The sequence below is a fragment of the Gossypium arboreum genome, chromosome 4 (assembly GCF_025698485.1).
Source record: "Gossypium arboreum isolate Shixiya-1 chromosome 4, ASM2569848v2, whole genome shotgun sequence".
NCBI lineage: Eukaryota > Viridiplantae > Streptophyta > Magnoliopsida > Malvales > Malvaceae > Gossypium > Gossypium arboreum.
The window spans coordinates 122,439,372-122,464,201 of NC_069073.1; the positions used below are offsets into that span (position 1 = coordinate 122,439,372).

Below are 24,830 nucleotides of genomic sequence, written 5' to 3' on the forward strand. Positions count from 1 at the left end.
TTATTAACCTTAATATATTTGTTATTTATTAGCATATAATCTTTATTCTTTCTTTCCATAGAAGTTTTTCTTTGTTAGAAGAACTCATGTTTCATTGTTCAAAACGGGGTGCGTGAAATATATAAAACTATTGCAGACAATTTTGTTGCAATTCAATTGTTTTTTGTCTGCGATTCTTTCTTATCATAATAATTCCGACAAACTCCCTGACCATGTTTTTCCTTGGGTGCATTGGTGATTGTTAGCAAGCTCGGCCACGGATACATATAAGTGTTCCAGAATCTTTTGTAAGTAAGTCCACCTTATAAGCAGGCTTAGCAGAAACCTTAGTGTCGCCTTTGAATTTCGAGCTGGCTTTTGGATCACCGGATTGAGAGAAAAAAGCCCCATTCAGCAGCAGGTCCCCTTCTGATCTCCAATTCCACGTCTTCCATACTTCTGGTGGTGCATAGTCCCTCTTGGTCACCTTTACCAAAATTTACCAGTCATGAATATTACTTTAGAAAGTAAAAAAACATATCATTTTATTTCTGACAAGGAAATGAGATTGGCTACCTCCTTAGATGCCACGTGACGTCGAGCAATATATCGGTTGCCTTGGCTGATGACGGTAGGGTGGCTACTACCTCCAATGGCATACATGAGCCAATGAGTATAGTCATTGTTGACCACATGGATAAACCCCCATCGACACCTCGGCATCCTTTGTACCAATCCTTTACCGAAGTGGTTGAAAACAAGAGTGATCTGCATCTTCTCATCCATTTTGTGGTTGTCATTTGCTCCAAACAACATCACCTGTATCAACAGATACAGATAAATTATTCGTCACCCTAGCTTGCTCAACCTCATCCTAGAATAAATGGTAAAAACGATTTTAATATTAATGATCCTTGGAAGTATCAAAATTTTGATTACCTGGTCGTGATGAGTGAAATGGCAGTTGGAGATTGTTATGGCAGTTGACCCCTGAATGGCATCAATGAGACCATCCCTACACTTATACATTGAAAGGTGATCAAGCCAAACGTTCGTTGCTCCAAAAAGAGAAATCCCATCACCATCGCTCTTTGTCCTGAACCCATAGTGGTTTACGGAATCCCTGATCATGCCGCCATTGCCCGGAACAATGTGATGAATATGGAGGCCATGGATAATAACGTTCCTCACATACTGGATAGTAATACCAGCCCCATAAGCCACATGCACATTGGCTCCCCTAGCGTCGATTGTTTTGTTACCCGACATAATGAGCTCCTCTTTTAGCCTGATGATCATAGCTCGTGCAAAGATGATCCAAAGAGGTTCCTTCTGGATCACAGCATGACGTAGGGTTCCAGGTTTAGGATTTAACAAATCATCATCTGAAGGATCGGTCACTACGTAAATTCTTCCGTACTTTCCACCAATAGTACCACGTGCGAATCCAATGGCGCAATCAGCCAGTCTCTGCCTGTTTTTCTCCCAGTTACGATCACAGCGCCAGCACTGGTCAATGGGGTTGGTTGGATCGCAGGGACCGCCTTTTTTTCTTGCTCTCAAATGTCGTCTTGTACTATTTAGCCCCATCAGCGACCTTGATGCAAAATAGAAAATACAAAAGCCGATATCAACTAAAAAAAACATTCCAAAAACCATTAGTAATTGAAAAATGGCACTTAACAATCTCAATCCTCTATGTTTTTCTACCTGGAAACAAGGTGGTTGACATGCTGGGTAACTTCCTCAGGATTGGGGTTATATGCCTGCTCGGTGTTTTCTTTAGCTTCCAATTCACGTTGTTTCCAATATTCATCATATTCTCCGATGTGACCTTGCAGGGCTGGGATTATGGCAGCAAATAAAAATAATAGTAACTTAAAACTTCGATTGCCAGCAGCATCCATGTTTAGCACTTTTTGCTTTGCTTCGGATTTCGGCTCCTGGCAAAATTAAAAGAGACTATTTTCAAGACGCCTCGAGGTCCTGGTGCAGACATTACCAAGACCAGCGGCAACCTATGTCGAAAGGGAGTTATGAAGAGGAAACCAAAGTGGTGCCTTTGAATACAACAAAAATATCCTAAAAATAGAGAAAAGCAATATTTTTCCCTTTCTCTTCGCCGCGGCAAAGGAGGGAATGCTAGCTGCGATTTCTATTCTTGGGAAATGGTTATACTTCAATGATTTTAGAATAGATTAGAATTAAATCCCACATAAGCCGGGGCTTCCAATTTTATAAATGAAATTTTAATTAATTAATATAAATTAACTAATTTTTTATCCCATAAAGGTCGATTTATTATAAAATTTGTCTCAATTATTTTAATATTTGAGTAATAATGTTCCAGATGCCTCATAGATTATAGAACACGTCCTATGTCAATTCTGGTACTATTCACTGGCCTTAATGTTGTGCTGGTCTCCATCATTACTCCTAAAACTTCATGTTAGTTCAAATATTTTGCAGTTTTAAATATTAATTTAAAGTTGAAATATAATTCTAAATTTAGAAATTTGGTTTATCAAAAATTGTAATCAAAAGCTTAAGATTTGAGGCTAAAAACATTTAAACCCGTCATAACTTGCTCATAATTTCTAAGTTTTCTAGTTCATGTAGGTTACTTCAAGAGTTTTTTTCTGCTAAGATAGAACTCAATTTGGCTAGAAAAACTTACCATTGCATAGATCACATTTTGTTCGAAAGAAATAATTTGAAGTTGGACTTGAATGAGAAACAATAGATAGTTTTAAAAAGCCATAAATGTAGTTACCTATATATGTTGAAAACCTTAAGTTTGGATTTTTGATTTGGGTTTGAGTTAAGGTTTTCGGTTTGAAGTTTTAGAGTTGGTTTGGGATTTCACTTTTAATTTTGATTTTGGGTTTTTGATTTGGTTTTAGTTAATTTAGAGTTTCAGTTCAAAGATATTTTGGTTGTACAATAACCTCCCAAGTAATTGAACATATGTGATAATTCCATAAGATGTGTCAAGCACGAATCTAACGGTTTATTGCTCATATAATATGCCAAATATTTTTCAAGTCATGCTATATACTTCTTGATTCATTACAGACAACTTATACATCAGAACATTTCAAGATAAGAAACCACAAAGTAAAGTTCCTCACCAATATCCTCCAAGGTCGAAAGTTCTGTCTCTGTACTACTACTCTTATCTCCATTGGATTTACCTTCAGTCCCATCATCCTTCTTATAATCGTTTGGTCTAAGATCAGGACCAATTTCCCTTACCCAACCTGCAGCATAAAGCCTAGAGGCCTCCTTCAAGACCTAAAGAAAGATGACAGGTTTTTACTAGTTATATACTAAAAATAAATAAATGCCTATTATTCCCTAATGCATAGGCAAATAATAGGTTATTGAGCATTATTTGACATTCAAGTGGTTAAGTTAACCATCAAGTAAGCAGAACAGTACACAAAAGTCATTTGATTATTTCAATATCCCAATGATCTAATTCCCACCCTGATCACCAGCTAGCATCTGTGAAATTTCAAATTTCCATTATGCTTCCTTAAAATTTGTTAAATGGAACAAAAGCAAAAAATATATATATTATAAAAAGGAAGTGGCAAAATCATCATATTTGAGTAGAAATTGCTAATAGTTCAAACGTAAAGTACTTCCAAACATACATTCTTGATTTAAAGTAAAAAACCATGCATCTTTTTCTTCCAAAGAAAGGCTTCAGAATTCTAAAATGTTTTGCTTACAGCAATAGCAACGACGCAAAAAATAATAATAATAATAAGAGGTTAATTTATAAACCAAGCTCACTATTTTACTATGATGGAGAAATGAAAGAGCCATGCTCTTTAAACTGGCAGTAATATCTAACCTACAATCCAGTACTAATATAGCTTGTCCATCACATAAACCATAAAAAAAAAAAAATACAATTATATAAAGGAAGGGGGGAAATCCAGAATCTAATAGCATTCATCATTAAAACCCAAAAATCAATAAGCAAACAAAACTCTTACTACAGAAGAGAAATTGGAAAAGAAAAGTACCAAGAAGAGCTCGTGCCAAGTCAATTTGCGGTGCTGTTTGATGTGGGGAGGATCAGGCAATGAAGAAGGGAAAGCTATTTCTTTGAGATTGTATCGGACTTAGTCATACAGCTTCCTGCACACAACTTCTACCTTCATTTTAGGTTGATATAAGAGATACCCAATTTGATTAAGCTAATGAATTATCTTTGTTGTTCCACGGTCTAAATATTTAGGGGAAGCAGGCTATTAACAGGGTTCAGCGGTACCGAGGCCCGTGGGCTTTTGATTTATTTGATTTTCCTTTTTTTAACCTTTTCAAGATTTTCAGGAGCTAGGTCGGATTTGGGAAGGTAAGTTGTTTGGTCTTGCTTAGATCGAAGCAAAAGGTATTCCTAGAATCATGTATACTCTAGGTTTGACTGCATCACAATGAAGATTAACTAAAAGCTGCTAATTACCGTATAAAGGGACAATGCATCAAAACTGAGTGGGACAATGTAAATAGAAAACTCTTTACCCTTTTGAGGCAATGAAGTAGGAGTATCCCTGGAGTCCGATGCATTATGAAGAAACATAAAGAAGATCTAGCAATTCCAAGAAAGATACAGTCTGAGGATTACCGGGAGAACCTACACAAGGTGAGAAAATTTTAATAATTAAAAAAGAAATCGAGCAAAAACAAATTGCAAAAGTCATGATTATTCTAGTTGCAAATCTAAATAAAAAAGAACGCATTCGCTAACCAACAATTAATTGAGCTAAAAGAAGACAAAAAATGAAGGATAGTGTTTCATAACGACTGTGACAGTAATATCGAGATGCCTAACCATTATTGTGATAAATGGTATAAATATGCAAACATATATGGTGAGTTTCTTAAATCCAAAAGATAGAACCATTAATGGAGATACTATTAGCACCTCAAAGAAGGAAAAGCATCAAAATATCACCATATTATTTACCAGAAAAATTAGTGTTTGAAACTGAATCAGAGGGTTTGTGAGGTGGAGCTGTTTGAGAAAATTCACAAGGTTTGGCTCCTCTGTCTTCTATCCTGCTCTTAACCCATTGACGACAATCTTGCATGTCGAGCTTTGTTCTCCTACATATTAGAACAGCAGTTGTCGGCTCACAAGTTCTTGTAGAGTAATAGTACTTGCAAAAATAGAAATTGCACATTTTGAAATAAAACATTAGTCCACCCCACCCAAGAGAGATAGAGAGTGAGATGAGTGGCATGGTCAAAACAAAAATGTCATATATACACACACCCAACGTCTCCACGTCGGAAGGTCAAAGGAAAGACACAGTTCAATTTCCGCGTTATTGCCAGCCATTCTTCATCGTACTGAACCTCATAAGGTCCTAGATGAGATCAATATCAACAATCTAAAAGATCAGAGAAAGCCAGAATTCATTTATTAGCTTCCAGCAAAGACCAAAAGAAAGAACCTAAATGAAATGGTCAGAACATATGATAGATACCTGCAAGAACTTGCGCCCTGGAAGGCATTTATCGAGTGCAATAAATTTTGTCACTCGACCACCCTCTTCATGTTCAACAAGAGCGGTGAATTTGCAATGCAAGTGAGCTCAAAACCAATACGTTGGTTTGAGTTTTTCGAGCAGCTGAGCAGCAGGTTTGCTTCCAAGAGTTCCTTGCTGGATCTAGGAAATATGTTTCAACCAACAAGCAACCAGGAATGGTCAACAAGAAAACTGAATATGCTTGATATGAAGATTTTCATTCTGTCACATATATGCATTTCCGCCAATTGAATATAACTACCTCATCTTTGAAATGTTTTTTGTAGCGAACAAGTTGTTGCCAGTTCCCATAATCAGTGATGCTGAGTGGCGAATCATGTGAAAACAGTTCCTCTAGGTGCTTAAGCTTGTGAACATCGTACTCCCGGACATGATACACAGACCTGATAGTATTGTCATTATAAGGTGGCCTTTCATGGTGTCCTGCTCAAGGAAAAGCTAATTCATTTCAGTTTCAAAGCTTCGACTCTCCACCCTAAATAAGAATCAATATAACATATCTGACACTCGCTTGCAGTAAATAAACAATCGCCATTAAAAGAACTCCAGAATAAACATAGAATAGACAAGTAAAAGAACTTCATACCCAACCTAAACAATAATTACCCGCATAGTAAATTCCGGAAAGTCCACCAATACGGATATTGCCAAGCTTTACAACCACAGCATACCCCAAGAAGTATATATTAGGTGCTGCCCATCCCCCATAATGCCTAAAGTTCACACATTTCAATAGCAGAAGGTAAAATTCAAGGCCTTTTCATAAAAGAATCAAAATCCCCAAGCTAGAACATATGAAGAAAAGGGGGTGGCTTACAATTCCCATAAATAATTGGAAGCTTCATGATTTTGCACCCGCAAAACAGATAATGACACTAAAAATACTGAACCGGGACGGGAAATGATGGGAATATTCTAGGAATAGCTTATTCCGAAACGGGATATGATGGGGATATCCCTGAGGCAGAATAAGAATGAAAGTTAACTAGAACAAACACTAGAAAAATCTGTTCCGATGCAAAGCTAAGCCCAAGAACACAGTACTTACTAAAACGTTGTTCTGAAAATATTTAATGTAAAATTCTCTGAAAATATTTAAAAACTCAGTATGTTTTAATTAGTGTTTAAGCAAAGATTTAAAAGAAATAGAAAATAACACAAAAGCTATAATGTTAACCAGAGGGAAACAGACAATCCAAAAATAAAGAACATATAGTAGACGATAAACAAACAAAAATGAAGAACAAGACCGACATCTATAGATCTGAAAGACGGAACGAAACAGTGATTTCTAAAGCTAAAAACCAAAAACCCTAAGAAAAACCCACTGAAATACAAGTATAAAAGCATGGAGCTGAAACTAAAAAAGAGATTGATACCTGAAATGAGTCTCCGCTGAAGCAGCGAATTTCAAAAATCACAAAAACCAGAAACGGCAGAGAAAACATAGGATTTCTCTCTCCGAAAACTCTCTTCCTACTATAGCGTGTGTTTTTTTTGCCTGTGGATTCCCGCAGCTAAAAAAGAATGACAGGAAAACGTCGGAAAGAGACCCAGAGTGAGAGAGAATCGCCGAAGAAATGGGGAGCAAAGTGGGGAGCGTGAAAGTATCCTTAAACACCGAATAAGTAATCGCTGGTGAAGAAACAGAATAGAAATCAGACATTCATTGCACAAGCGCGTAATGGAATAAGCCCGTAATAAGGCATTCCATTTAACCAAACATGTGTTTAAGGTGAGCCTACGGAATAGGGTTGTAATACTTATGCGATTACGTTGAACTAAATATGGCCTTAAAGTTTACGGTTGGGCTAATATGTTTGGGCTTTCGTTTTTCGTTTTAGTGTGTGGGACTGTAGACCTGTTAAATTTTAGTTATTGAGTTTTTGAGCTTAGGTTATGTACCATGTACTAGACTTATTTGGGCCTTCATTTAGTTAGTTAGATGGGCCCTTTTATTATTATTTCGTTCTCTTACTTTGGGTTTTATTCAATTTTATTTACAAAATATTTATTTAGTTATTTTAATATCCAGTCCAATATATTTTTAAAAAATAAAATAAAATTCAAACCGTTTTCAAAATAAATAAAATAAAAACTCTTTCTTCATTCATCTCTGGCACGTTCGGTTCTTCCTTTATTCTCTCCCCTTTTCTACTATTTTTTCTTCTTTCTCTCTCTCCTTTATTGTCCTTTCTAACAAAGCGCTGCCACTTCCTCCACACACTTTCCAGCGTCTTACCTCCGATCAGGCCAGCTTCCTTCCCATCATTCGAAATTTAAATCCTCAAGTATATCTATCCAAGCCTATTTCTTCGAAGATTCTCTCTCACTCTCGGTCTCTTTTCAACGTTTTCCTGTCATTCTTTTTTAGCTTTGGGTATCCACAGGCCAAAAAAACACACGCTAGAGTAGGAAGAGAGTTTTCGTGAAAGAGAAACGTTTTCTCTGGCGTTTCTGGTTTTTGTGATTTTTGAAATTCTCTGCTTCAACGGAGACTCATTTCAGGTATCAATCTCTTTTTTAGTTTCAGCTCCATGCTTTTTTACTTGTATTTCAGTGGATTTTTCTTAGGGTTTTTGGTTTTCAGCTTTAGAAAAACTGTTTCGTTCCGTCTTTCAGATCTATAAATGTCGGTCTTGTTCTTTATTTTTGTTTGTTTTCTTTTTCATACTGCTAGGTGCTTGCATTAGTCAGTAAGTATTGGGTATATTTTCTTTAAAATAGTTGGAATTGTTTGAGTTCTGTTGGGTATGATTTGCAAATGGATTTTGATTGGAAGTTTTAGGTAGACCCATGGTATCTCTGTATATCAGCTGAATGGGAAGTTTTGTGTGATTATTGATATATCCATTTGGTGAAAATACTCTGATTTTGGTTAAAGATAGAATTATACTCATGTGTTACCTAGCCTTACATGAAGGGAAATTGAGTTGTAATCTTTTAAATGAATAGGTTCTAGTCGCAATCCTTAGATTAACATAATTTTAATTTGCTTATTGGTTGATGCTTTTTTACTTGTATGTCAGTGGGTATTTTTATGATTTTTTTTTTCTGCTTTATAAATCCTTTGTCTTTGCCTTTTCATCTCTGTTTTTACTTTAAGATGTATGCTTCTTTTTACTTCTATTTTCAGTGTGTTTTTGTCACGGTTTTCTGTTTCACCTTGAGAGAATCACTGTTTCATTCCTTATTGGAAACGATAGATGTTAGTGGTTAGATACCAAAATTGATAATTAAGTACCAAAATGTGAATAAAAATTTAAGTAACAAAAATGTTAAAGAAATATATAAAAAATTTAGAAGGCTAAAATGGTGAATAAAGTCATTAAGAAAAAAACCTAAGGTTTTAAGTTTTTCTCAAACCCTACCACAATATTGTGTCCAATTCAAAAGGATGAAGATAGCAGTGGAAGGGTGCATGCATGGAGATCTCGACAAGGTCTACAAGACCATTAAATACATCGAAAATACTCGCAACATCGAAATCGACCTCCTCCTTTGTTGCAGTGATTTCCAGGTTCTTTCTCTTACACCCTCACTTTCTCCCTTCAATTTGCTGTTTTTATATGAAAATTTTCACTTTCCAAATTTGTCCTTTTGCAACTTAGGCAGTCAGGAATGAAAGAGATATGGATAGCCTCAATGTGCCTCCAAAATATAGGGAGATGAAGTCATTCTGGAAATACTATTCAGGTGAGGAGGTTGCCCCAGTTCCCACCATTTTTATTGGTGGAAATCATGAAGCTTCCAATTATTTATGGGAATTGTAAGTCACCCCCTTTTTCTATAACTCAGTGATTCTTAAATTATGATATTGAACAACTTGATGCTTTCATTTATGTTTTTGGCATGCAAGTAGCTCATAAAACCAAACCCCCTCCTTCTTTTATTCTTCTTATGCTTTTTTCTTTTACAATTTTTTTCGTTTTCCCCTAGGGTTTTATTCAGCGCAGCCGGCTAAAGGTAAAGTCTGCATTTAGTTTCGAGTTATTGAAGTAGTTTTTTTTAAAGATATAATTAGGGTTTTGGATGGTGAATTTTAAGTGGATTTGTTGAATTCTAGCCCCGAAAGTTTTGTCTGTGTATGTAATGTAATTAGTGTTTTGATAGTGATTCTTAAATTTTGATATTGAACAACTTGATGCTTTCATTTATGTTTTTATAATATTTGTTGTCTTCTTGCTTGCAGTACTAACTGGAATTTTAGATATTTATTGTATTTGTACAGTGAGTCAATGATATTATATTTAATTTAAATCTAATTTGATCCGGTGTGCTTCTTTCATTTATAATTTCAAAGTTTCAATCTTTTTAATATCGATTTGGCACAATGGACCTCGAATATTTAATATTAAATATTTAAGTTTGTAGTTGTAACTTTCTACTGGTTTTCTTTGTTATTAGTCTGTCCCTACAGTTTGAAGGCAGCAGATAATTGGGTTTCTATTTTCTAAGGTTGTATAGTAATTCTCATGATCATCTTTTGTACCTATCTTCATCTGTTTTATGCAATTTAAATTAAGGGTCTCCTTCATAATGTTGATAGTTGATTGGACAGATCACCAGTCCATCGTAGGATTTTTGTATTTAGTTGCAGGCAACCGTTCATTGCCCTCATTTTTCCCCTGGTTTTCAGCTATTTTGATTTATTCAAAAGCTGAAGATTTCATCTGGCATTTACATGGTTGTTAAGGACATTTTCCTGGAATGATTAGTTCTTTATCCATTTTTATTCTCATTTTCCAGGTTTTCATCTATTTGATTTCTTCTGAAGCTGATAGTGTTCGTGTTTCTCCTCTGACAATTTATTTCTTTTTCACTGTTTCTCGATGCCATGTTCAGTTGTGAGTAGTGCATGTTTTCTCTTATCGTGATTTACTGAATTATTGTGGTTTAGAACTTGTAACATTGTGTTTCTCATTCTTCCTTGTTTGTTTGCTCATAAAACTGAGGGAAAATGGGTATTGCAAGGTGTTGTATTGTTGTTCTGACTTTTAGTTACAGAAAATACTTGCTCAAGTAAGTTTCAGAGCGTTTTTGTAAGCAGACAAGAGGATCTTTATCCTTAAGTCCTAAAATGGAGGTTAATACTTTAGGTCCTTTTGTTATCTTTTTCCCCATTTTGAATTACGGGACCAAGGAATGTTCTAACTTAAATTTTCCTTGTTTGACTTTGGATTGAGAGACCTGAAATAATACCTCCTTTTGTAGTTCATTAAGGAAGGAAGTAAGAAGAGATTTTGATATCAATTAACATCAATTTTAACTAGAAGAATGTGGTCATATTTGGAGTTTAAGTCTCGCATTTTATCTGGTGCTAAGGTGGTGCTTATTAGTCAGTCCATGGATCAATGCATATTCGGTTTTCTTTTCATACTGCAAAAGGTGCTTGTACTCATCAGAAAGGATCTGGGTATATTTTCTTTAAAATAGTTGAGTGGAGGTGATCAATGAACTTTGTTGGAATTGTTTGTGTGCTGGTGCTTATATGATTTGGAAATGGATTTTGATTGAAATATTCAGTTAATTCCTAAATGCATGGCATGGTTGGAATTAGGGATGTAGTTGAATCGAAAAGGTTGTTTTATATTACAAAGTAGTTACAAGTGGTTTTTGTGTTGCATTAGAAGATGTTAACTATGTGATGTTTTCTTTCTTATGAAGAATGCAGTATATTTGCCTTTTTTTTATCTTAAAGTGAGAGTTTTCTTTCAAAGTTTCATATTTGAATTGTATTACTGGTTTATTTTTCAAAAATCCAAAGTATTCATCTTTTTCTTTGGTACTGTTAATTATGCAGCAAAAGAAGGTTTATCTTTTGAGGACGTTGGCCATTCATATTGACCCAAGGTATCTCTCTACAATCTCATGGTTTTGTTTGGAATAACATTGATGTGTGTTGTTTTATTTGATTGTTGTTTCCTGTCTACGTGGCTGTTAATGTTTTATTTGGCACATTCCATATAAATTTTGCTTCCTGCATCTGTAAGTGAAATGTGTGTTTATATATTCTTTTTATATATTTGTGTGCATCCATAAGTGAAATTTGCATGTATATATTTCTTTCTATCTGTTATAAATTTTGCTTCATGCATCTGTAAGTGAAATGTGTGTGTATATATATTCGTTTGATATATTTGCATGCATCCGTAAGTGAAATTTGCATCTATTTATATTCTTGTGATATATTCTTTCTATCTGTTTGTGTATATATATTCTTTCTATCTGTATGTGTGTGTGTCACGGGGCACTTTGGCCCGTGACATGTGCATAAACTTTTTTTTATATAACTCTTTCTATCTTCCATATAAATTTAGCTGCATGCATCTGTGAAATGTGTGCACATATATTCTTTTGATTCAGTGGTTCAAATTTTAATTTTAGTTGAAAAGTTAATTGTGTATTTATATATAGTATAGATTTAATAATATAGTATATAAACACACATTTAATTAATAATTAAAATATTATCTTTTACAAAGTAAATTATATTATTATTATATATAAAATCAATAAAAAAAATAATAAGATTTTTACAAGAATCACAAATCTTTAACTTTTAATTTTATTATTCCAACAAAAATTTCATTCCGATTTCACTTTTTTTTATAAATATATAGATGTACCATAATCTAATACAATAAATAATAAATGATAGGGTTGGCCAAACTTCTGTAGCAGCTTCTCGTGGGGCTTCTTCTCCTCATACCAATAATCCCAACCAAGCAGCCTCTTTGGTTTTTTAGTTATGAAAAATATTTGTTTAACTAAATTTAAGAGCGTTTTTATAAGCTTTTGTACAAATTTAGGAAGAAGAATTATTCTTATCACTTTTCTGGAAATGTTTTTTTTTCTTTTGTTCTTTGCTCGTTTCCTCTAATCTGACTACAGCCTTTTAAAGAATAACAGGATAAATATAAAAGGAAATAATCTCTAGAAATTAGCCTATAGCCTAAAATTTAGTAATTTGATTATGGCTAATGGTACAAGGAAATTCCTAGAACTAAGGTAGAAAATCTGCTTAATTTAAGGAATTCCAACACTCCCCCTCAAGCTGGAGTGTAGATGTTAAAGCTCTTGTAATACTAAATTAGCTTTATCATATCTCGTATTCTCAAAACCAAATACATTGATCATGTCATCATCTCAAAGATTCCACAATTTTAGTTGAAAAGTTAAATGTGTAATTATATATAGTATAGATTAAATAATATAGTATATAAATACACATTTAAGTAATAATTAAAAATATTTTCTTTTACAAAGTAAATTATTTTATTATGATGATATCTTTATATGTAAAATCAATAAAAAAAACAAATAATAAGATTCTTAAAAGAAAGACAAATCTCGGACTTTTAGTTTTCATCTTTATAAATCCTTTTGTCTTTGCCTGTTCATCTCTGTTTTTTGTTTCAGATATATTTATTCATCACTCGAAGCAAAGCAAAAGGTAAAGTAGGAGGGTTTTGAGGAGAGTGAAAAATGGCTGGTCCTGCTTCATCCGAGAGTGAAGTCATTCTGAAAATACTATTCGGGTCAGGAGGTTGCCTCAGTTCCCACCATTTTTATCGGTGGAAATCATGAAGCTTCCAATTATTTATGGGAATTGTAAGTCACCCCTTTTCCTTCATATGTTTTAGCTTGGGGATTTTGATTCTTTTATGAGAAGGCCTTGAATTTTACCTTCTGCAATTGAAATGTGTGAACTTTAGGTATTATGGGGGATGGGCAGCACCTAATATATACTTCTTGGGGTTTGCTGGGGTTGTGAAGTTTGGCAATATCCGTATTGGTGGGCTTTCCGGAATTTACAATGCGCGTAATTATTGTTTAGGTTGGGTTTGAAGTTCTTTTACTTGTCTATTTTGTGTTTATTCTGGAGTTCTTTTAATGGTGATTGTTTATTTACTGCAAGCGAGTGTCAAATATGTTATATTGATTCGTTTATAGGGTGGAGAGTTGAAGCTTTGAAAGTGAAATGAATTAGCTAGGGAGCTTCAAAATTTTAGGGGCTAGTCCCCCGTGAACCCCTCTGGCTCAAATGTTTTTGGGTGTAGGCTGCATCGGATTGTAATTTCAGGTAGGATTTTCACTTTTACTAACTTTTTCTTTTCAAGTTTTTTTTAGTTTCAAGCCTATGCTTATCTTCTTTTAGAACAAGTTTTCATCTCTGTTTTAGTTTTCAGATTTATGCTTATATTCATCTTTTTAAATCTTGTGATGCTGTCATTTTTTTGATAGTTTATCGCCTGTTATGTGTTTTGTTTTTTTTTGTCGGTTGTTTTTTTCCCTCTGTAATCTGTATTGGGGGACATTTTCTTGCAAATCTTTGAGTCCTATTTATGAGATTTTATAGCGAAGATATATTTCTAACAACTATATAAGTATCTACCCTAAAACCCATATGAAACACTGCTTATTCGTCTTTTTAAATCTTGTGATGTCAGTTTTTTGATAGTTTATTGCCTGTTATGTGTTTTATTTATTTTTTTTCGGTTGTTTGTTTCCCGCTGTAATATGTATTGAGGGACATTTTCTTGGAAATCTTTGAGTCCTATTTATGAGATTTTATAGCGAAGATATGTTTATAATAACTATATAAGTATCTACCCTAAAACCCTAATGAAACACTGCTTATATTCGTCTTTTTAAATCTTGTGATGTCGTCATTTTTTTGATAGTTTATCACCTGTTATCTGTTTTATTTTATTTTTTCGATTGTTTGTTTCCCTCTGTATTGAGGGACATTTTCTTGGAAATCTTTGAGTCCTATTTATAAGATTTTATAGCAAAGATATGTTTCTAACAACTATATAAGTATCTAACCTAAAACCCTAACTGATTAGCAGAAAATAAATGGTGACATTTTTTTTGTTTCATTCCCTTTTATTGTTTCCTCATTTTCCCTATTTCAACAAGTAAAAACACTACATTTGTTGAGGGAATAAGAAAACACTAATTAAATCATACCGAGTTTTTAAATATTTTCAGAGAATCACATTAAATATTTTCACAACAACGTTTTGTAAGTACAGGGATATCCCCGTCGAAAAAAAATAAAAAAGAAAGAAAAAGTAGTGGGTTAATTGCATTCAAAAAAAAGAAAAAGAAAAAGTACAGGGTGAATTTTCATTCATTCTAATTCAGGGATATTCCCGTCATATCCCCATCGGGATAAGCTATTCCAAGAATATCCTCATTATATCCCGTCTCGGTTCAGTACTTTTAGTCTACGGTTCAGTTGTTTTTGTATCCGGTTCAGGTTTTTTTTATGTCTGGACCGGGCTACCTATCGTACTTATTCCAACGAGGGATATCCCATTCCAAGGATATCCCGGTTCGTGGATATTCTGATTAAGGATACTCCGGTTTGGTATATCCCATTCCAGGGATATCCGGGCTTGGGGTCTAGGGGCTTGGGGCTTGGGTTTATGGTTGGGCTTCTGTTTCAGTGTTTGGGGCTGTGGATTTAATAAATCCAACAAGCCAACTTTAGGCCATTCACGATTTTAATCCAACAAACCAAATGGACCGTCTCAATGAGGGGAAGAGAATAAGGAAGCCATCCACTAAGAAATGAAGCTTCACTGTCCTTTGTTATAGGGTTTATGAATAACCTCGATTTCAATCTCTCTTCTCTTGATATATCCCCGGCAATAAAACTCCACCGTTTCATTCCGTCTTCGTTTGTTGGGTTTCGGCTCAGATCGACTCCCGTGTAAGAATTCGTGCCTTTGTTTCACAGTTCGACTCCTTATTTCTCTTCTTCTAAAGATTCTTCTCATTTGAATCTTTGCCGTTATCGTTTTTACACAGCTTTTGGTTTGGAATTACAGGTCGATCATAGGATGGTTGACTGAATCGGTTTCCAAATTGGGTTTTTGTTTTGTAAGCAATTGAGTGAATTGGGATTATAAATCCATAAATGGATTTTGGATTTCTTTGTCTTTGTTGTTTCAGAAAGTGATCTGTTTGTAATTTATGCTTTTGGTTGGTTTAAAATAACTATTTTGGAGTGGCATAGGGATTGTTATAGTTTATTTTAAATGAAATAAAACACAGTTCATCCTCATCTACTCAACTACTATAAATTTAGGGAGACAAGATGTTTGGGAGTATGATTTGGTACTTTTCAACGAAACCCAAGCCGAATATGAAGCCAATCGAGTTGAAAACGTTGCCAGAGCAAACGCAGACCATAACCAGAGTCATCACTGACATATATTGAAAATTTATATAGTAAGTGTAAAATACATAAAACAAAGGCCAACAAATATGTAGAGAAATAGAAATTTTTCTACATGTCAGTTCATAAATTCAGCGTGTAAAAGTGTAATTTAGAAAGAGCCTTAAATATACATCGGAGATTTAAAAAATCTTCCGAGAAGAAGATGCCCGTTGTCCTCAGTCTTTTCAAATCCCTTTCCTTCCCCATCATTTCATTCTAGAGTTCCCCGTCATCAATATACTTTTCAATCCATGGTTGAAGACTTTGCTGTTTTCATTTAATCTACAGTTGATATATATTTAAGGCCACTTTACTTGTACAAGTGCGGTTTGATAAATTTGGAATTCTGTTTTTGTTTCAGCAATATCAGCAGTATTGACACTGCTTTTCTGGTCTGTTCAGTAATCTATACTGAGCTTTATGTCATTGGAAACCCACTGCGAATTTAACCAATGTTTATTTCCACTCAAGTTCAGGTCAACAGAAAATAACAGAGCTAAGGGGTTTTACTTATGTTTTCTAGCTGAAGTTGGCCTTTGCTCTGTGGTTCCAAAATGGCCAAATTTAAAAACTAATGCAAGTTTGTGAATAATGCAGGAATCCACGGTGTGAATTCAGGGTCCATCGATAGTGCTGTAACAACTAGTGTATAGCCAGAGTCCACCGACAATGCAGTGACCCTAATGTCAAGCCAAAATCACCTGGGAAGATCCGGTAAGTACTTTGTTCATTAACTGAAAGTTTTCTGGTGATCTAAAAATTCGAAAGTTTTGTTTGATGTTTATCTTTAGATATATGCTTATTTGAAGTTCTTCAGAAGATTTAATAGGAAAGTCGTCTTTTAATGTTTCATTTTCCTAGTGAATAGTCTGCTTTAACATTTGAATCTCATTCATGTTCCCTTTTCATATGTGCTTATGTTACGAGCTTCAATATCTAGTAACATTTTTTTAAGAACCTTCATAAAGGCTTTTAACAGCTACCATTTCTTTTAAAAACAAATGCTTTTGGTTATATCTAACCAAGTGAGGGCCTTTATGATTTTAAAGCCTGGGCGAAGAAACATGTTTTACATTTGCATGCTTGATATGTTGCTTCACGATGAGTTTTGTGGAGATAATCACTACTCAGAACTTAGTTTCATGAAATGTCATTCTCATACGTGCAAATTAATTTGTTGTCATCATGGTGTGTTAATATCAACAACTTAATCAAATCCCCCTTTCTTTTCCTGGAGACCATCAAAATTCAAGCATTGTTTGTTTTGTTTATTTTAGGTGCTAATCCAGGATTTCAGGTGGAAAGGAAACTAGAAGTTGATGACAATTTGCAGATGCAGGCTATTGGTATATATTTTTTAATCTAATCATAGCTTGAGTTGTAAAAACCTCCTTAAAGTGGGGGGAAGAACGTCAGTTGAGCAAATGTTTGAAAAAGAATCCACTCATTATAATTTATGCACTGGCATCTTGTTGATATTTCCCTACCCAATCAAGATATCCAAGTGCAAAAAAAATGCAAAATGTATGAAGGAAAGCTTTGTCATAAGATCTGTGATTAACTTGGAAATATAGTCATGGAAATGACTGCATAAATTGGAATTGCCAGTAGATCTTTTGCTTTCGATAAGAATTCAATGTATCCATGGGAGAAATACTGAAATCTCGTAGAGATATCTTAGAGCTCAATATATTGATGATGGTTATAGATGATCCAAAGGTTGTAATGCATTAAAAGGATATTCCAAGGGTATTGTGGTAGACTTGTGGTAGAATATTTTTTGCATTTTATAGTAGGCCGATTGCATTGCTTTTAGCTAGATTTGGTCTGCATGAAGTTTTATGTTGGGTTCCGAAGCATTTTTCCACATCAGGTAAATTGATTCTCAGGGGCTCATTGTACACCAGATTGAGTTGTATGGTAGAAAGCTTAAATGCCTTCCAGCTTCAGATAACTAGCTTGTATGATCAAAATGTTTTCATTATCTATATGATGTTAGAGCCAGAGAACCTTTAGACAAACTGTCTTGATACTGAATCTGGTTAATTCGCTTCACAGACAAATATATGGGACTGGATTTTTTCGCATTTTCAGTGATAAGGTATCTTATCATCTTCAACCAGTTCTGTCTTATATTTCTACTTTAACAATATTCAAATTTTCTTCTTCGCCTGTTGGGTTTCTGTATAAATTACACTATTGTTGCCAATCAGAACTTATGAATATTGTTAAAGTAGAAATATAAGAAAATATTGTATAATTACCATCGTCGTTCACCAGTCAGGCAGTCACCACCGGTACACCATCATCGTTCACCAGTCAGGTAGTCACCATCGGTCCACCCGTCGCCACCCGTCAATCTCTTTCAAGTAAGAGCAAAATTAAATTTGTATTCCTTTTTCTTTTTTCAAGTAAGAGCAAGCCCGTTACTACTCAACCATAACTCAGTAGCATTTTTGGCATGCAAGTGGCTCATAAAACCAAACCCGCTTCTTTTATTCTTCTGCTTTTTGCTTTTACAATTTTTTCCTTTTCCCCTAGGGTTTTATTCAGCGCAGCCGGCTAATGGTAAAGTCTGCATTCAGTTTCGAGTTGTTGAACTATGAAGTAGTTTTGATGAATTCTACTTTGTTTTTTTTTCTTTTTATATAATTAGGGTTTTGGATAGTGATTTTTCAAGTGGTTTTGTTGAATTCTACCCCAAAAGTTTTGTTTTTGTATGTATTGTAATTAATGTTTCGATAGTGATTCTTAATATTTGATTTTAAATAACTTGATGCTTTCATTTTTGTTTTTATAATATTTGTTGTCTTCTTGCTTGCAGTACTAACTGGAATATTAGATATTTATTTTATTTGTACAGTGAGTCAGTGATATTTATATTTAATTTAAATCTAATTTGATCTGGTATGCTTCGTTCATTTTTAATTTCAAAGTTTCAATTTTTTTAATATCGAATTGGCACAATGGATCTTGAATATTTAATATTTAAGTGTGTAGTTGTAACTTTCTACTGGTTTTCTTTGGCTACATTTTGAAGCCAGCAGATAGTTGGGTTTCTATTTTCTAATGTTGGGTAGTAATTCTCCTTAAAAACTAATGAAAAGCATGGTCATCTTTTGTACCTATCTCCATCTGTTTTATGCAATTTAAATTAAGGGTCCCCTTCATAATGTTGATAGTTGATTGGACAGAGAGATTATAACTTGGTCATCAATCTATCGTAAGTTTTTGTATTTAGTTGCAGGCAATTGTTCATTACCTCTCATTTTTCCACTGGTTTGGTTTCCTCCATTGCACTAGTCTGGTTTCTTTTCCAATGATTTGATTTGTTTTTCTCTAGCAAGCCTTATTAAGATTGTGTATAATTCTTTTGCCTTCAATGGTTTGTCTCTTTTCTTTTGCCTTGAATGTTTAAATGAGAAGCGGAAGCAGGAGCTATCATCTCTCTAAATCTCTAATGAAACTGCATTATCTAACTTGAGCCTTACAAAAAAAGGCCATCAGAAATGGGGAATTTTAGGTCTTACAAGGAAACTAGAGGGCAGGGTGTACGGTGGACAAGGTTAACAGTGTGTGGTGTGGGTTATAGAGTTGAGATGGCTTAAACTTCCTTCCTTGGCTTCTAAAAGTCGAAAGCTTGTAAGTGGGAAATATTCCCACTTAAATATGTTACAGGATATTTTTTATTTATTACAGGATATTTAAAAGATTTTATCTTTATTTATTACAGGATATTTAAAAGATTTTATCTCCTAACTATTTTTAAATATGTTACTCTTATCTTGTTTTACAGTGTAATAATAGGAATATAATCCACAATTGAAGGAAATATATCAATAATGATAATATTTTCTAAATTTTATGTACAACATAATCCACAATTGAGGAATATTATTTGTTTTGGGGAGTAAATTTTGGTACAGAAATTGCATATTAGTCCAACATCATCTGTGTATTCAATTGAATGTGTTTTCCGTCTTTCAAGGATATTGCTTATTGATTCCTCAATGAAGATATCTTTCAATCGCTGCATTAGAGATGGAGATTTGATTATTGCATATTAGAGGCATGATACTATGAAAGCTGTTAAAGTGTGCGAGAATTTGGTTCTTCAAAATCGTTTCCATGAAATTTAATATAAATAATTGTTTTAATTTGATTTAGGGCAGTGCTGATGAATTGAATAGAGGATATTTTGATGATATGTCTGAGCGCAAACAACACGGTGGCAAGGTATTAACTGATTTGTTCTTTTTATATACATATAGGCTATATCATTTGAAAATCTGTTCAAATTAGTTGAATTGCAACTGATTTCTGAGTAAAATGAATGTCCCGGAATTGCAGCAAGGAAGTTTCCTGCCGTGGATGTTATATATTCTGATGGTAGAAAATCAAAGCTGCCGATTGTTTTTAATGCAAGTGGTGTTGATGGTAGCAAGTTGGCTGTCCCTGAAGCATCTTTAGTCTGTCTATCATGTAGAGCAAACTCTCAGGTATGGTTTCCTTTTTCTGTGTTTGTTTTGGATTAAATTTATGTATTTCTTAATGATGTTATAAATCTTCCATTTTTATCATGATAATAGAATGTTGAATAGATAGTGCATTGCTTTAAAATTGTGATAAGAGGCATATCAGCTACACCATGGCAATGGAGGGGTTAGCACTAAATTGCAATCATGAAAACAACAAAAACATGAGAAACAAAAGATGTTTTTGGTTGCTAACTTTTCTTTTCTCTTGTTTCTGGTTATTGTTGTTGATGATGCATTTTAACTCCTTTTCCTTGTCAGGCTATGGTCGATTCTTGGAGCAAGCCTTTTTATGACGCCTTCAGAGAGTCCAAGAGCCTGCAGCTAAATGAGGTTCTATATTTTTGCTATTTAACTTTTCATTCCTTTTTGGCATGTGTGGTGAATCAACTATTCTCAGTTTTCTGTTGCTGGGAAGAAGTTATAGTTACATGCATCTGTAGTCAATAATAATAACAAACAATAAAAACAGCGAACAAGAATAGAAGATAACCATGCTGGTATGACTTATGTGTTATGACCGTCCTAGTTGTGCTTATAGCTCATCAGATCAGCCTACAATTAATAATGCAGTTGTCCTTTTATTTACTGTATTTGAATGGAAATTCTTGGCAGCTGATTTTATGTTTTTTATAAGTTATTTGTTAAAATACTCGTGTTTGGAAATTATTATGTGTTGCTAAATGATAATATATTTGTTGTTATCATGTATCTTTTATATACTCTTGGCTCTTATGCTTGAATCCCATTAAACGACTGCTTCTTCGATTTATGAGGAAATCTAGTGATGGAGAGAAGGATGCTCTTCAGAGGCGAATTGTTTATTCATATGGTGATCATTATTACTTCCGAAAGGAACTTAAGATACTGAACCTTATAACTGGGTAATCAAAACTTTCTTATATCCTAATCAATAACATAACTAATATTCATACAGTTCTGTTTTGTTAGTCTGAGAATATGCTTTTTCACTTGTTTGAAGGTATATTTTCCTGCTTGACAAATTTGGTATAATAAGATGGCAGGGCTTTGGTTTGGCAAAGTAAGAAGAGTTGTCATCGCTTTTTTTATTGCACGAAAGTTCTTGTGGAGGAAAAATAGGTAGCCTGGCATTTTTTAGGTACCCTATGATCTTAATGGGTTAATCTCCATTTTTGCATTCAAGGGATACTAGTGTCAAATGAAAATAATGATGTGCTTTGTTGGAAACATGGTCCTGTTTGCTATTTTCTTTTAGATTTCTGCAACCAACCAAAGCCTTAGGTTTTCCATTTCGGGAGAGCGAGTGAAAAGTAAAGAAGTATCCTTATGCTAGTGTCAGTTTTATTTCAACTTCGCTTTCTTATATTCTAGTTTTGTGTCGGACTTAAGTTATATGCCTATCAATATCCCATTGATAATCCTTGCAGATACTTTCGGCTTCCCTGGAGTAGCTTAGTTCTTACACTAAAAGCCTGTTGGCTCAACAGGATGAACAAGTTCACAGTTTTGAGAGACCTCAATTTTGTTGCAGAAAACCTTGGTGTTGAGTTTTTCAAAGGTACTGTTGTGGTATAATAATCTTCCCATTACTGATGATGTGTAGAGTTGAATGAATTTTGTTTTATTTTCTTCAACAATTAGAATAAATTGTATTTTTCTCTTTGATATCGAACCGGATGGCAAAGCTGTTGAGGGAGTATTGCTATGGAGCATTTTGATTTGGTGGACAAAGTAACTAAGCAGATAAATTGACAATTCCAGGGAAGCTGAAATTGGAAGCAAAGCTTTTTTATTTTGAGTACATTGATGAAGTCAATTTTTAATCAAATAAATCAAGCTTCATCCAAAAGAGAAGTATTTAACTTGTTACACCAAAAAAAAAAAGGGTCTGTGTTCCTTCTCACCGTGCATCGAACAAGTGCAATGTTCATGTGAAACTCTTAGATCTGACTTTACAGGTAACATATTAGAAACAAGTTATGCTCTCTTGTTCAAGCAGTTTTTCTTTTAAAGCATCATGAGCTTTGCTGAGGTTGAGCTTGAATTCTAGCGAACAAGTGCAACATTCATAGCGAACAAGTGCAACGTTCATGTGAAACTCTTAGATCTGACTTTACTGCTTAGGTTGAGCTTGAATTCTAGGTAGATTTAAGAAGTCTGTTCAGGTAGATGTATTCTTTGAAATACGACATTCTGTTGCTGTCATGCTTTGTAGTCTCAAAATTATCTCGGTTTTATGGAACCTTGCGTTGGACTCATTTATGATGCATATTTTATCCCATTATATGGTTTCTGTTTGTCTAATTTATAATAGAAAGATCCAAGGATGGTTGTTTATTTTTCTTTGATTCTTCTGTGTTGGTTCGCGAAAGAAGGAATGTTTTACGATTTTTCACTCCTTCAACAGAGAGGACTTCGAGAGGACTGGAATAAGCACTTTAGTCACTATGGGAGTCCGAGATATTCAGGGTGAGGGATTTCCCGATAAGTTTTCTGGGTTGGCTGACTCCGTATTTCTGGACCTACCTCAACCATGGCTAGCCATTCCTTGAGGTTTAAACATGTTGAAACAAGATGGAACTCTGTGTTCCTTCTCACCGTGCATGGAACAAGTGCAACGTTCATGTGAAACTCTTAGATCGGACTTTACAGGTAACTTACTAGAAACAAGTTATCCTATCTTGTTCAAGCAGTTTTTCTTTTAAAACATCATGAGCTTTGCTTGTAATATGCAGAGATATATGGACCTTTGAAATACTGCTCCGCATGTATGCAATCCGTGAATGGGAAATGGAAACTCGAAGGTCAATTGTGGGAATTCCACTGCATGCTCTCCACGCAAGAGGAGGCCGCCTTCAAGTGAAGCAAGTGTGGGGAGCTTGCTCCAACAGTCATGGCTTGGCCATCTTCTGAAACTCGAGGCCATAGCGGATATTTGACATTCTCAAGGAAGTTTTTCTTGAAAAAAAATTAACTCTAACAAGTTGCAATCAATTCAAACACTCAGTTTTCATCCTACTACGATGATTGATTCTTAGCTATGACACATTCCTGAGTATTCACTTTACAGGTTTTCATCCTATTTTTGGCCTGGTTTAAAATCACTGTTGTGTGTTTAACATTGTCCAAGTTCAGGTTGGACCAGGCCTACAGGTATCATAGTGTCTTTTGATAATTAAATGATACATTAAACAGCTTCCAACGTCTCTCTAAATCCTTGATGAGAGATCCTTCTTTCTCCTGTAAATTGTGTCTCCTCTGTCTTCCTTTATTCTGATTTTTACCTTCTTTTTCTTTTCTTTTTATTATTGTTTTTTTATTTTCTCTTCCTCCCTTTCTTTACTACCCAGATTCTATCTGGGTATCTTTCCATTTTTTTTCCTGATTTCTTTTGTATAGTTTGTGTAAACACATGCCAAAAGAACATACTTGCTACAGCAGGATATTGAAATCCCACCCTTCATCGGATTGTAATTTCAGGTATGATTTTCACTTCTACTAACTTTTTCTTTTCACGTCTTTTTTAGTTTCAGACCTATGCTTATCTTCTTTTATTTCTGTGGGTATTATGGTTTTCATCTTTAGAACAAGTTTTCATCTCTGTTTTAGTGTTCAGATTTATGCTTCTATTTTAGTTTTTTCAGTGTGTTTTTGTTATTCGTTTTGGTGTTCAGCCTTATGAAGCACTACTTATATTTGTCTTTTTAAATCTTGTGATGTCCTCATTTTTTTTTTGATAGTTTATCGCTTGTTATGTGTTTTATTTTTTTTGATTGTTTGTTTCCCTTCGTATTTAAGGACATTTTCTTACAAATCTTTCAGTCCTATGAGATTTTATAGCGAAGATATGTTTCAAACAACTATGTAGGTATCCACCCTAAAACCCTAACTGATTAGCAGAAGGTAAATGTAAACATTTTCTTGTTTCTTTCCTTTTTATTGTCTCCTGGTTTTCCCTTTTTCAACTAGTAAAAACATTATATTTGTTGAGGGAATAAGAAAACACTAATTAAATCATACTGAATTTTTTTTTCAAAAAAAAAAAAGGGCCCAAGTGGTAATTTCGAAGAAAAAAAAATTCTGGAATGAAATGGAAATGAAATGAAGATCTGAGACGGTATCGTATCGTCAAAGAGAAGCTCGGGGCATTAGGAAAATTACTGGGACTGAATGACTATTGAGGAAATTAATTAAAAAATCGTTTTTTTCTTGTTCTAGTTAATTTTCGTTCTTATTCCGCATGAGGGATATCCATGTCTTATCCCCATTCGGAATAAGCTATTCCTAGAATTTTCACACATATCCTGTCCCGGTTCTGTATTTTTATTGTCCGGTTCAGTTGTTTTGGTAGCCGGTTCAGATTTTTTTCGTGTCTGAACCGGATTACCTGTCATTCTAATCCCGGCCAGGGATATCCTATTCTAGTGATATCCCGACTTAGGATATCCCGCCTTAGGATATCCCGGCTAGGTTTATCCCATTCGTGGGATATCTGGGTTTGGGTTTAGGGGTGTGAGGCTTGGGGCTTGGTTT

General features: G+C 34.4%; 3 protein-coding genes across 12 annotated transcripts; 1 reads left to right on the top strand and 2 right to left on the bottom strand.

Moving 5' to 3' along the window:
- Positions 1-64: 64 nt before the first annotated feature.
- Positions 65-7,298, bottom strand: LOC108483472 (probable pectate lyase P59). Of its 8 annotated transcripts, none has more exons than XM_053026713.1 (12): positions 6,926-7,298; positions 6,153-6,259; positions 5,788-5,969; positions 5,484-5,666; positions 5,270-5,363; positions 4,961-5,100; positions 4,516-4,627; positions 4,017-4,131; positions 1,690-3,273; positions 919-1,576; positions 556-798; positions 65-466 (listed from the first exon to the last, which is right to left on the bottom strand). In XM_053026713.1, exons 9-12 carry the CDS (start codon positions 1,884-1,886, stop codon positions 242-244), a joined length of 1,323 nt encoding a protein of 440 aa, XP_052882673.1. In that variant the 5' UTR covers positions 1,887-3,273; positions 4,017-4,131; positions 4,516-4,627; positions 4,961-5,100; positions 5,270-5,363; positions 5,484-5,666; positions 5,788-5,969; positions 6,153-6,259; positions 6,926-7,298; the 3' UTR covers positions 65-241. The 8 variants fall into 8 exon arrangements, with proteins under 8 accessions (XP_052882673.1, XP_052882671.1, XP_052882675.1 ...); XM_053026711.1 differs by having other exon boundaries at positions 5,270-5,387; XM_053026715.1 differs by having other exon boundaries at positions 5,206-5,387.
- LOC108481740 (lariat debranching enzyme-like) lies at positions 3,067-7,212 on the bottom strand. Its single transcript, XM_053026841.1, has 10 exons — positions 7,048-7,212; positions 6,437-6,504; positions 6,153-6,259; positions 5,788-5,969; positions 5,605-5,666; positions 5,484-5,500; positions 5,270-5,363; positions 4,983-5,100; positions 4,457-4,582; positions 3,067-3,273 (listed from the first exon to the last, which is right to left on the bottom strand). Exons 1-10 carry the CDS (start codon positions 7,210-7,212, stop codon positions 3,067-3,069), a joined length of 1,146 nt encoding a protein of 381 aa, XP_052882801.1.
- Positions 7,299-7,600: 302 nt separating the features above from the next.
- Positions 7,601-23,544, top strand: LOC108481927 (uncharacterized). Of its 3 annotated transcripts, none has more exons than XR_008281391.1 (12): positions 7,601-8,054; positions 8,943-9,066; positions 9,158-11,399; positions 12,969-13,160; positions 13,265-13,386; positions 13,503-13,632; positions 16,378-16,494; positions 17,058-20,016; positions 20,131-20,279; positions 20,577-20,648; positions 21,101-21,199; positions 21,298-21,812. XR_008281391.1 is itself a non-coding variant. In XM_053026718.1 (5 exons), the coding sequence occupies exons 1-4, from the start codon at positions 21,087-21,089 to the stop codon at positions 22,728-22,730; spliced, it is 330 nt and encodes a 109-aa protein (XP_052882678.1). In that variant the 5' UTR covers positions 20,655-21,086; the 3' UTR covers positions 22,731-22,949; positions 23,033-23,544. The 3 variants fall into 3 exon arrangements, 1 of the variants encoding a protein (XP_052882678.1); XR_008281392.1 differs by having other exon boundaries at positions 21,334-21,812; XM_053026718.1 differs by lacking the exons at positions 7,601-8,054; positions 8,943-9,066; positions 9,158-11,399; ... (5 more) ...; positions 20,131-20,279; positions 20,577-20,648 and adding exons at positions 22,705-22,949; positions 23,033-23,544 and having other exon boundaries at positions 20,655-21,199; positions 21,298-21,357; positions 21,725-21,855.
- The last annotated feature ends 1,286 nt before the right edge of the window (positions 23,545-24,830 follow it).

Excerpts from the sequence above, each read along its gene's own strand:
- LOC108483472 (XM_053026717.1), bottom strand. The coding sequence starts at position 1,886 with ATGGATGCTGCTGGCAATCGAAGTTTTAAGTTACTATTATTTTTATTT. Across the intron at positions 1,577-1,689 it reads GTCAACCACCTTGTTTCCAG|GTCGCTGATGGGGCTAAATA; the intron begins GTAGAAAAACAT and ends TTTTGCATCAAG. Across the intron at positions 799-918 it reads ATTTCACTCATCACGACCAG|GTGATGTTGTTTGGAGCAAA; the intron begins GTAATCAAAATT and ends CTGTTGATACAG.
- LOC108481740 (XM_053026841.1), bottom strand. The coding sequence starts at position 7,212 with ATGTCTGATTTCTATTCTGTTTCTTCACCAGCGATTACTTATTCGGTG. Across the intron at positions 6,260-6,436 it reads TCCCATCATTTCCCGTCCCG|GCATTATGGGGGATGGGCAG; the intron begins GTTCAGTATTTT and ends TGTGAACTTTAG. Across the intron at positions 4,583-4,982 it reads CTCACAAACCCTCTGATTCA|ATCTTCTTTATGTTTCTTCA; the intron begins GTTTCAAACACT and ends TGGAATTGCTAG.
- LOC108481927 (XM_053026718.1), top strand. The coding sequence starts at position 21,087 with ATGAGGAAATCTAGTGATGGAGAGAAGGATGCTCTTCAGAGGCGAATT. Across the intron at positions 21,200-21,297 it reads ATACTGAACCTTATAACTGG|GTATATTTTCCTGCTTGACA; the intron begins GTAATCAAAACT and ends ACTTGTTTGAAG. Across the intron at positions 21,856-22,704 it reads TGGTGTTGAGTTTTTCAAAG|AGAGGACTTCGAGAGGACTG; the intron begins GTACTGTTGTGG and ends CTCCTTCAACAG.